At 40.1% G+C, this 12,696-nt stretch overlaps 1 protein-coding gene across 2 annotated transcripts in view; it reads left to right on the top strand.

The window, feature by feature from the left end:
• Positions 1-12,696, top strand: part of LOC119425072 (LIM/homeobox protein LMX-1.2-like) — a 56,354-nt gene that overhangs the window by 36,679 nt on the left and 6,979 nt on the right. For both annotated transcript variants that reach the window (XM_037692597.1, XM_037692596.1), the window contains exons 3-7: positions 3,870-4,102; positions 4,802-4,974; positions 7,385-7,462; positions 9,902-9,965; positions 11,380-11,544. In XM_037692597.1, the coding sequence (XP_037548525.1) occupies positions 3,870-4,102; positions 4,802-4,974; positions 7,385-7,462; positions 9,902-9,965; positions 11,380-11,544 (713 nt within the window). The remainder of the gene's footprint in view (positions 1-3,869; positions 4,103-4,801; positions 4,975-7,384; positions 7,463-9,901; positions 9,966-11,379; positions 11,545-12,696) is intronic.

Raw genomic sequence — 12,696 nt, 5'->3', positions numbered from 1 at the left:
TAGTTGTAGATGTATATCTGTCATGATTTATTTTTCCAATAGACATCATGTAATGGCAAAATTATCTACTTTATTAAATTGAATAAAACTATTGTGCAAGTTGTTAATGTTCAGAATAAATGAGGACCAGCCTCAGCTGTTACCACACCAAACATTAGCTCAATATTAAAGTCACCATTATAGTATTTGGTGTTTTTTTTAAGATCAGTTAGCTGTGGTGTCCATTTTGAATTGGGCTGACTTGAAAAAATATTTGTAATTGTTCGTGCAGTAATTACTTTCTGATAGTTTTGTTAGACGTCTTACTAAAAGACAAATGCGCAGAAGGGCAAAAACATTATCGCACAACTTACACCTTTAAGCCGTAAGCAGTAAATATTTGAATTTAATAAAGGACATTCATTCAATAATCCGTCAGATTATCATAAAATATTCTCATTCTTTGTCTAAAAAGCAAATTACAGAGTAGCATTGTAAAGAATCAGTGATATCTACACCAGTGTCTCCTGTATGATTTTTTTGGTTTGTCTTTAATGTCATTGTGTGGCTGTGAGCTTTGAACAGACAAGTGATCAGACAGTGAGAGATGGGCAAAAAGCTGTCGAATAAGGAGGCTAGTATCACTTAGACAGGAGGAGTGCAGCTGTCCAAACACCGAGCCCTTTTGTGCCTCCATTCTTCTTAGCTGCGTCCTTCTCCTAACATCACTCCCAGATTCACTGCTTCTAATGTTTTCTGCATTTTTAAGTGAGGCCAGTGATTGTTTAGGAGGGTTCTTCAATCTACCCCAATAAATGAGGTATTTTAGAGCAATCTGATGTGAACAATCACGCCTTTTTGTAATTTTCTCATGAATTATATTGCAGAAGTGGAAACAAATGCTGCAAATAATCATAGATACAACAGAAAGATTCAGCAAAATATGTAAATGCATTAATGCTTATATTTACAGACCTAACTCTGATATTATTCTTGGTCTTTGGTTGTTAAATATTCCACCATAATCACCCCCTAATCTCTAACTCTGTTTGTCTGTGATTTCTTAATCAAACATGCATGGCCTTGGTTCGGAGAATCGGTGCCTGAAGTTGGTGTTTGGTGGTTAAGAGTGACGTGAACGGCTTCTCTTAACATTTGGTACAAATATCCAAATGTAATTCCAAGACTTTTCTCACATCTGAATGCTTAGTTTGTTCTTGAAGAAGAAAAAAAAAACATGCTGGTGATGTAAAGATCAGATATAAAAAATAATAAAATGTATTTATCATGTTCATCTGTAGCAAACCATCCATCCATTATCTTTACCCGCTTATTCCATTTTGGGTCACGGGGGTCGCTGGTGCCCATGTCCAGCAATCACTGTGCGAGGGACGGGGTACACCCTGGACGGGTCACAAGTCCATCACAGGGACACATAGAGACAAACGAGACAAACAACCATTCACTCTCTCTCTCACACCTAGGGACAATTTAGAGTTACCAATCAGCCTAACATGCATGTTTTTGGTCTGTGGGAGGAAACCGGAATACCTGGAGAAAACCCACGCATGCACGGAGAGAACATTCTAACTCCACCCAGAAATGTTCCGGGCCGGGATTTGAACCATCAACCTTCTCACTGAGAGGCAACAGCTCTACCAACTGTGCCACCATCTTCCCTACTCAGCATTCAGACTATTTTTTTAGAAAATGCTAACTTTTCTAGTTTTGTGTGATTATCTTTCTATCCTAAAATTACTTTACAGGTAACAAAGTTCATGCTCAATCATCCAGGTACCAAATCCAATAATTCTCAGTCGGGTCATTTGGACAGTTTCTTTTTTATAGAGTGGCCGGGGTGCCCCGGAGGATGCCCCACGTGGGTTTTGGATCTGATAAATGCACACATCCCCGCGGGGGGGTTAGTGCTCGTTCGCATGTATTAGCCCTAGAAAAACCCGAGCGGGGTGTCCTCCGGGGCACCTTGGCCACTCTATAAAAAGAAAACTGTCCAGATGACTCGACTGAGAATTATTGGATATATTACAGGTAATACAGAGAGATAGATTAGCATTTTTTTTTATTTTTCCAGATTTTTTAAACTTTGTTTAATGAAAAATTTGATGATCTCTAGATAAATGTCTTCTCATTTTTGCAGGTTAATGTGAATTTTAACTTCAGTTTTCAATTAAATCTTTTTTTGTTGGTGATCACTGTTTAAGGTGATCTACTCTCCTAAAGATTTAGAATAAGCCAGTTAAAGACATTTATTAGAAACAGTAACAGGAAATGCACTGAATACGACAGCTTAAATTTGTCACAGATTTAGAAAAAAAGGATTCAGGATGTATACCTCCTTTAAAGGTTCCCACATCCTTCTTGAATATGTCACATTTGTGTCACATTTGGTGCTTCGTGGTTGGAAAATAGTTAATTTTCTTTCCATCTGAGCCCTCGAAAAGACTTCTGGGGGGACATCAAACATCAGAAACATCAAGATACGCTGAGTGCTTGAAAGGATTAAAGATACCAAGCAAGCAGTGGTTCAGTCGTTTTGCTCTCCAACATCTGGTTTATTTATTTTTAGTTGTTTTTAGTTGTTCAAAAGCTGAAGTTAAAGCTGCACACACCAATCAACTATAACAACATGACTTGTGTCAACAACTTTTATGGATCAGGCTTGTTTCTCACTGATCCTAGGCTGGCTGAACACCTCAGATTATTCTCTGGGTTTGTTCTTTAAACTAGTTTCAAATCAGTTTTTGGAAATTAAGCGGGATTTTCTTTTTTTCTTTTTTTTTGAAAGACAGCTCTGTTGTGAAGCTGGGCGCATTGTTTGACTATAAAAATATTAGTGTTTGTGGTAAACATCTAAACTCTCACTCACTCACTTACTCAATCACTCACTCACTGTGTGTGTGTGTGTGTGTGTGTGTTTATGTGTTTTTGTTTATGTTCCATATGGGGACTTGAACCAGCATACACACCAATCATTTGGGGACACCTTGGTAATTGGGGACCAAAACCACGTATCCCTTAAGGTGGGTTGTTAAAACATGCGTCCCCAATGTGGATGTAAGCAAGTTATGTGTTTGTGTGTGTGTGTAGTTTCATGAACGAGATTCAAGGTTCAAGGTTCTTTATGGTCATCCACATCACATGTGGTACATGAGGTGGAACGAAATTGTGTGTTCAAGGTCCCAGTTAGACCCAAAAATAGCAAACATATAAAGTATATAAAAAACAGTAAATAAGGTTCTAAGATATACGCTAAACAAGCGTTAAATGATATGCTATAAAATCTAAGATAAATGTTAAACACTAATAATGTTACAGTATATTAAACAGCAGCCCGAACATGATGACGAATGACAGGTTTTAAATAATCTTGCAGAAAGTAATTATTGAATGGACACTGCTACACTGCTACTCAATTCAACCCCCCTTACATTAGCAACCACAAAATTAATTCTAACTTGGCCAGTTTTACAGATATAGAATTCAAGTTTAGTGTGGTAGTAGCTGAAAATCATCCCCAACTTATATCTGAGCACAGACTGTGAGATCTTTGTTTAGCGTTTTGGTGTGCTGAGTGGTGGAGAGCATGTGTTACCTCAGCATTTCAGTGCAGTTAGGGTCTAATGACCAACCTAACTGTAGATTAGCAGACAGTAATTAAATCATTGTGTTGTTAACTTGAAGACTGAATTCCAAACATTGTCAAATGTCATAACTAAGGCTACACCTGTCATAATAATTCTTTAATTCAAAGGCAATACCTGTAGTTTTAGCTCTAACTCTCTTATGGTCTTTAAAGTGAACCTTTGTTATTAATGAGGTTTGATGATAATTTTAATGATCTGATCTTCTTTCCTTCTGTCTGACTCCAGGTTATTTTCCACAAAGTGCAGCAGATGTTTGGGAAAAATTTCCCCTACAGAGTTTGTGATGCGAGCTCTGGAAAGTGTTTACCACCTCAGATGCTTCTGCTGCTGCGTCTGTGAGCGGCAGCTGTGCAAAGGAGACGAGTTTGTTCTGAAGAAGGGTCAGCTGCTGTGCAGGAGAGACTACGAGAGGGAAAAAGACCTGCTCAGCACAGTCAGCCCGGACGACTCAGACTCAGGTATGACAAGAAAGGCCCACCTGAGCACACTGCTTTCTGCATCTTTTTCAGTAAACCTTCCAGCTCAACCAAAGAGTCAAACTAACAGCATAATTTAAGAAGATAAATTATATTTTCTGCAAAAATTCTGAGCGCTGAATTACTTTGCAGAAAGTTGGATTTTGAACTGAATCTTTAAAATTAAAAACAAGCAGAACAAAAGCTGAATTCATCAAAACAGCAGCCAAACACTAAAATTAGCTAAACTATTGCTAAAAGTCAAGCAAAACAGGACACAAAAGCTTAATTACGTTATATTTGCATAATCATGGCTAAAAACTAAAAATATGTACTACTGTAAGTAAAAGCTAAAATGTTCAAAGTAACATCTAAAAGCTAAAATTAGACAAATCATAGGTAACAGCTAAAAATGATCAAAACGGTGGCTAAAAGGTAAAATTAGCTAGGTTAAATTCTTATAATATAGCAAAAGGTTAGGTTATAGCCAAGATAAGCTAAGATAGAACTTTATTGATCCCGCAGGAAATTATTGGAAAAAAAGCTAAAAACTACAAATAGTAAACATGCAACTAAAAACAAAAATTTGGAAAACAGTAGCTAAAAGCTAATATAATATAATGGAAACAAATGTATGTAAGAAATTATTACCAGGAAAACTACAGGGTGAATGCTAAATCAGATTTTTGTGTTTTGTGACAGATAGGAGTGAGGATGAGGATTTGGTTGTGAAATCAGAAAAACTTTCAGCAGTGAAAAGCAGCGATGACAGCAAGGATCCCCGCCGGCCCAAACGACCACGCACCATCCTCACCACCCAGCAGAGGAGAGCCTTCAAGGCTTCCTTTGAGGTCTCTTCAAAACCCTGCAGGAAGGTGAGCAAAGTTCTGCGTACTTAATGTGGTAATGTGTGTAGATGAACAGATGCTGGATATATTCATCATTTAACGCGGGTTCCTCATTTTTCTGGACTGAATAAAACGTGCATTGAATTTAAGGAAATGCAAACGTGAGACGTCATTTAGATTTGACCCATCAAAATGAATGCGGTCATTTATTTACAGAATCAAATTTAACATCAAACATGTACATTAATTTGGCAAATTATGAAAATAACAACAAAGCAATCAATCAGGAAAAATCATACGGCCATGATTTTTCCGTTGCTGCACCAAAGACATTTATGAAAACTGTACAACTATGATCTTTTACCCACATGAATGTGGGTGAGCATTTTACACAGACATTTCTAAATATCTGGAAGAATTTCTACTTGATAGAAAAGTTTAAAGATGGAAAGAAGTTTAGAGGGAGTTAAGATGGTATGTGAGGGAAATTAAGTGTTCACCAGAATCGACACTCTCCGGCTTTCTTCAGCTTTTCCTTACAGTACACTTAGGTGATGAAATCGGCTCCTTTACCTGGAGATGTCTCAGGTGAGATTCCGTTTAACGCACCCTTTCAGCGTCTCAGTAGGATGCTGTTACTCGTCCGAAGTAATGGCGAGGCTCTGTTCGACACATATTCACCTCAGTGGAAAATGTTATAATCCCATGGAACTCGGAAGAGCTTTGTTGTCATGTCAGGAACTCCAACAGCACTCCATCAGAACTCAGCAGAACTTGAGTAGACTCTCACCGAACTCTACGCTCTCAGAACTCTTAGAACTCCGACAACTCTCCAACTCTCTGAGTCTGTAACTCCGTGAGTCCGTGTAGACCAGGAAGTACTGACATTTTAAAGACTCTTTCCCGGTTCACTTTTTGGGATTTTTCATTGGTCAGAAACGACCAGACGGGGTGGGTTTTGTGACGTAAGAGGTTAGAGACAGCGAGAATTGTTATGGGACAGCTCAGAAATGTTCTCACAGACCGAGAGGGTTTTGTTGTGGCGTGTTTAAGAAACAGGTGCAAAACATCTCTATTTACGTCTGAGAGGATTCTAAAACATGACAGTTTTAACATAACAACTTGTTTTTCGTTTGACTGTAACCTTGTAAACGCACACACTTGCTCATTCAAAAGCAGAAATCAGAAAAATGCATAATTACTCTGCAACAGCTTTTAACATGAGTTCTAACTTTTGCATGAGAATAAAAATCATTACTCAGTTAATAAAATTGATTAGTTCACTGCAACATCTAAAATGGTTTGAACTAAGACACTTTGATTATCAACATTTGTAAGATAGTAATGATAATAAAAGAGAGTGTTCTTTTCACTTGAATCTTCAAGAAAGAAAGTCTCAGGATGGGTGAACCTGTATTTATGGATTCAAATACATGAAATGACAGCTTCTGTCCCACAAGGTTCTAAAGGTCAAGAGTTTTGACCTTAGACTGGGTTTCGACGTAGGCCTAGTCCACTACATGTGGACGATGATCGATTATTAGTACAGTATATTAGTATAGCTCTATTTTATATATATATATATATATATATATATATATATATATATATATATATCAGTATAGATCATTCGTCATGTTCTTCGTGATTCTCCAAACCAAGAACATTCATGGCAGTCGTCTGCCTCTATGATGACCATGGAGCAGCATAAAAAAATCAATGTTGTCAAGCCACTCCTGAATCAGAGACACATCAGAAGTGTCTTACATGGCTGAGGAGACAAAGAACTGGACTGTTGTTCAATGATCCATTGTCCTCTTTTCGGATGAAAGTACATTTTCATGTCATTTGTAAATTAAGGTCCCACAGTCTGGAGGAAGAGTGGAGAGGTCCAGAATCCACATTGCTTGAAGTCCAATGTGACATTTTTACAGTCAGTGAGGATTTGGGTCCATGTCCTCTGCTGGTGTTTGTCCGCTGAGTTTTCTGAAGTCCACAGTCAATGCAGCATCTACCAGGAGACTTTAGAGCACATTGTGCTTCCTTCTGCAGACAAGCTTTATGGTGATTTTGTTTTCCAGCTGGACTTGACTCCTGCCCACACTTTCAAACGTGGCTGTGGCTGTGGAATATTTAAATTTTTTACATTTCTGGGACATTGAATTTTTAAAAAAATATATTTTTAAGCCATAATCATCAAAATTACAAGAAATAAAAGCTTTCTCCTGGAATCCTGGAATAAATGAACAAGTGTAAATGTGTAGAAATATATGTTAGTTGTTCAGGTTTTTGAATACAACATAATAAAGTCTTGTGTTTTGTGTGTGACTCTTTCAGAAAAAAAAATCTTCCCTGAGATTTGGGAAAGTTCCTTCAGCACTAAGCCACACAGGTTTTCACTTAAACAATAACTAATTTAACTTTTTTTTAATTGAAGGTCAGAGAAACCTTGGCTGCAGAGACTGGGCTAAGTGTTCGTGTGGTCCAGGTCTGGTTTCAGAACCAGAGGGCAAAGGTCAGTAAAGTGCATCCAACAAGAAAATAGTTCTCGTTCCACCGCCACCTCTTCCAGATCTTCTGGCATTCCCAGGACAACCAAGAGACATAGTCTCTCCTGTGTATCCTGGGTCTTCCCCAGGGTCTCCTCCCAGTCAGACATGCCCAAAGCACCTCCCTAGGGAGGCGCCCAGGGAGTATCCTTACTAGATGCCCAAACCACCTCAATTGGCTTCTCTCGATGTGGAGAAGTAGCGGTTCTACTCTGAGTCTCTCTCAGATAAATGAACTTCTCACCCTATCTCTAAGGGAGAATCCAGCTACCCTGTGGAAGAAACATTTCAACCACCTGTATCCACGATCTCATTCTTTCGGTCACTACCCAGAGCTTGTGACCATAGGTGAGGGTAGGAACGTAGACCGACCAGTAAAGAGAGAGCTTTGCCTTACAGCTCAGCTCTCTCTTCACTGGTACAGAGTCTGCAATACTGCAGATGCAGCACCAATCTGTCTGTCAATCTCACACTCCATTCTTCCCTCACTCGTGAACCAAATCCTGAGATACTTGAACTCCTCCACTTAAGGCAGAACCTCACCCTCAGCCTGAAGAGATCAATCCACCCTTTTCCAGTTGAGCACCATTGCCTCAGAGGTGCTCGGAGGTGCTTATTCTCATCCCAGCTGCTAACCGCTTCAGTGAGAGCTGAAGATCACCACATGATGACACCATTAGGACCACATCATCTGCAAAGAGAAGATATGGAATCCTGAACCAGAAATCCTCTGCCCCCTGGCTGCACTGAGAAATTCTGTACATAAAAGTTATGAACAGAATCTGTGACGACGGGCAGCCCTGGCAGAATCCAACTCACACCCTGAAGTGGTCCGACTTTATACCAGCAACGTGAACCAAACTCTCGCACTGCTTGTACAAGGACTGGACAGCCCATAACAACGGGCCCTCAATCCCATACTCACAGAGCACCCCCCCTCCCCCACCCCCATTTCCCACTCAGACTCGATGTCCCCCACCTCAGCTGGGATGCAGTTAAAGCTCTCTTGGAAGTGTGAGTTGAAGATCTCTCCGACAGGTTCTTCTGCCAGGCATTCCCAGCAAACCCTCACTACACGTTTGGGTCTACCAGGTCTGTCCAGCATCTTCCCCCGCCATCAGATTCAACTCGTTACCAGGTTATGATCAGTTGACAGCTCAGCTCCTCTCTTCCCCCGAGTGTCCAAAACAAATGGATGCAACTCAGATGACACAACTATGAAGTCAATCATTGGTCTATGACCTAGGGCATCCTGGTGCCAAGTGCACTTATGGACACCCTTATATTCAAACATGGTGTTTGTGATAGACAAACTATGACTAGCACAGAAGTCCAACAACAGAACACCGCTCAGGATCAGATCAGAGAGGCCGTTCCTCCCAATCACGCCCCTCCAGGTCACACTGTCATTACTCACATGGGCATTGAAGTTCCCCAGCAAAATAAAGGAGCCCCCAGCAAGCACACCTTCCAGCACCCCTGCCAAGGACTCCAAGAAGGCCAAATACTCTGAACTGCCATTTGGGGCATAAGCACAAACAACAATCAGAGCCCGTTCCCCAACCAGAAGATGACGGGAAGCCACCTACCTAGTCATCTACCGGGAAAACTTCAACACACAGTCAGGAGGCTACAAGTAGACCAACACCAGCTCGACACCTCTCACCATGGGCAACTCGAGAGTGGAATGATGTCCAGTCTCTCTCAAGAAGATCGGTTCCAGAGCCCTTGCTGTGCATCGAACTATATCTATTCGGTACCTCTCAAACTTACGCATAAGCTCAGGCTCCTTCCCTGCCAGAGAGGTCACGTTCCGTGTCCCAAGAGCCAGCTTTGGTAAGCCAGGGTCAGAGCACCATGGTCTCTGCCTTTGGCATCATACATCCAACTTTTATGGCTCTTCCGGCAGGTGGTGGATCCACAGGAAGGCAAACCCATGCTGTTCTTTTGGGCTGAGCCTGACTGGGCCCCATGGGTAGAGACCTGGTCACCAGGCTCTCGCTGACAAGCCCCTACCCCAGGCCTGGCTCCAGGGTGGGGTTCTGGTAACCCACGTCTGGGCAAGGGACATTGAGCTCCTTGTTTTTTCCTGTCCATATACATATTCAGAATCGCTCTTTGTCTGGCCTGTCACCTAGGACTAATCTCCCTTGGGAGACCCTACCAGGGGCAATTATAATTGCCCACGACAGCATAGCTCCTAGGATAATTCAAGCACACAAACTCCTCCACCACGATAAGGTGGCAATTCAAGGAGGAGAATTTTGATCCTAAATATAAAATTAAACTGTAACTAAATGCTTTTTTATTTTGATGAAAAGAGAGAGCTTTTATTCATATATGGTTGTTGTTTTTTCAGTGTTTGCGTCAAGCATAAAGCTACAACTGTTTATTTATTTTTTCAGATGAAGAAGTTAGCTCGTAGACAGCAGCAGCAGGAGCAACACAACAGCCAAAGGCTCGGCCAAGGTAAAGATATATGCATCATCCACATATACTGTATGTGTTTACACTGTAGTACCTAATGTGCGCTTATGAATAAAAAAAGGTATTTGTGGAACCTGGAACATGTCCATTATAATTGAATTGATAGTGATTAGTGAGAGCTGAGTAATTGATGAATTGTTTGAAGAAACAGCTTAAAATATTACATTTATTAAGGGAAGGATAAACAGTGTGCAGTCACTCAGCAAACACTCCCAGTTTTTGTCAGCTTTAAAATTAGTTCCATGTTCTGAAGCCCGAGTCCCATCTCTGCTGGTAAATATGAGTTTTACTGACAGTGCAGCTATAAAGCAGGAGCACCGGTTCACTCTGTAGCACTTCTCGTGACTGGTAGGCTTATTGCCTCTGTGATTCCACAGCGGATATGAGCAGACAGTTTAGATAAGTGTCGTCGCTGCTTTGGCAAGTGCAGCGTCTATCTGCTCAGGGACTTCCAGAGTGTCAATATTGGCACTGCGGCAGGTTTATTATAGCGGAAGCTGCTCAAGATAACCAAATGAGCAGAGCAAACCAGCAAATGGGGATTGTTTGAAGTTGATGTTAGATCAAGCTGGAGCCACATGGATGAAGGGTGATCCTCAAGATCAGACAGCCATTCAGTTTGGATATTTATTGTATGTTTCCTATAAGATACTGTTTGAATAAAAATTATGGGTTTGACGTCTGGCTTTACATCTATCTGGGCTCAGTGTTACAAAGCAAAATGTCTGTTTTTTTCTATGAATTCGCATGTATATTTAAACTCCAGGAAGCCAATAGATACATTATAATATACAAAATAGAATAAGCTGGAAAATGATGACCGTTTTATCATTTATATCACCCACTTCATTTCATTCAGTACAATATACATTCATTTATGGGTTTGTCATATTTATAGTTGTAAAATCAATCAACTAAAATGTATGAAAATACTTTATGCAGCTTTTCACCCCTTACACATAATCTTAGGTCAGACTACATGTGATAAGAGTGCCAGATTTCATCAGGTTCAAATTGTGAGAGTGGTTCAGGCATTACGAGACATTTCTCACCTGAGAGACCAGGTCTTAAATCTATGTGCTGAAGAAGATTTTTAGCAGTGATTTGACTCTTCCATCATCACCATAAGACCTAGAATACAACTCTTAATGGAAACAAATTTTGCAACACTGTTTGCAATTTAAGAGCACAAGTATTTAAATAAAATGAAGCAATATTCAAATTAACATAGTCTGACAAAAAGTAAGAGTTAATGACTGTAATGTGCTACCAAGTTACACATTTCTGCTCAACTTTGTGGATGTGTGTTTATGAACGCTGTGAGGAAAAAGGTGATTTTGTTGTAAAGTACACAGGTGAACCCCTTTTTTTCACTTTTTGCCTTTCATTCCTATAGAGGTGGTATCTGGTTGTATGGAGGGTCTGCTCACTTCCTACTCGGGGCCTCTTCCTCCAGGTCAGCAGCAGCTGGTGACCATGGAGCACCACAGCTACAACCCTGACCCATTCCAGCAGGGCCTCACACCGCCACAGATGCCTGGAGACCACATGAATCCCTTCGGTTAGCATCACACACCACTGGATCTGTTCTGTGTTTAAGGCTTTTATTTTTTTGTGCTTGTTCTGCATTTGACTGGTTTTGTTTTATATTATTGTGACTAGAGACTCTGAAGTGATCAAATATGGGAGATTTGTTCAAAATGTTTCAATTTTCGCAAATTAACCACAGTAATGGAGCAGGATCCGTGTCATTTGGCTGTTCTTTATGTGTTTTATGATTTATAGTCAGCAATCAAATCTTTAAGTTTGGTTCTGTTCACACACACAGAAGTCCCTTTTTTCTAATGAGACACAAACTGTAGAGAAACAGAGGAATTGTAATCAACATCTAGAATCCTAATCTTAATATAACCACATCCTGACTAATGACTAATATTAGCTTATGACAGCTAATGTGTTTATTGTTTATTGCTGCTACACTATTTAGGCTGTATCTAGACTGATACTAGGCTGTATCATGTATGATACAGTGTCTATGTATCTACCTTACCATCATAATTCAATCTGAATATCACTCACTATCTGCGCAATAACCTATCACAAAACCTGTGTAGTATATGATAGTTGTGTGCAGTATCATCATCAACATTTATTTATACAGGTAAATCCCATTGAGCCTCGAGGACTCATTTACAAGAGAGACCTGATTTCAACAAAGAAAGATGACAACAATGGACAACAGCAACAACAATAAACAGTTATAAAAAAAAAGCATACTACAGTTTTTTTTTTGTTTTTGTTTTTTTAACAAATAGGATGGCTAAAAGGAAAAGGTAACAAAACAAAAAACAGCTAGATTCCAAGACAAATGTAGAAAACTAACAACAGGAACATGTCAGCATTGGACCCTGCCAGGTGTCCAACAGATTCTTAAAGACACTTAGAGAGGTCAAGGTCAAGAGCTTCAAATCTTTTTGTAAGATATTCCAGGAAACAGGAGCGGAATAGGAGAAGGCCCTTTTGCCTAGTTCAGTCCTCATTGAGGGAACACTGCAGGTAATAATGTCCTGAGAGCGCACTCCGTAGCTGCACTCATGCAGAGACATGTAGGAGGAGATGTATGAAGGCAACAGACCAAGAAGTGATTTAAAGATGAAAATATACCAGTGAGAGAGTCTGCGTGAAGTTAATGATGTCCAGTTAATCAGTGAAT

This window comes from Nematolebias whitei, chromosome 18 (assembly GCF_014905685.2).
Source record: "Nematolebias whitei isolate Nwh7 chromosome 18, NemWhi1, whole genome shotgun sequence".
Taxonomy (NCBI): Eukaryota; Metazoa; Chordata; class Actinopteri; order Cyprinodontiformes; family Rivulidae; genus Nematolebias; species Nematolebias whitei.
This window is presented reverse-complemented; position numbering and strand designations above follow the sequence as displayed.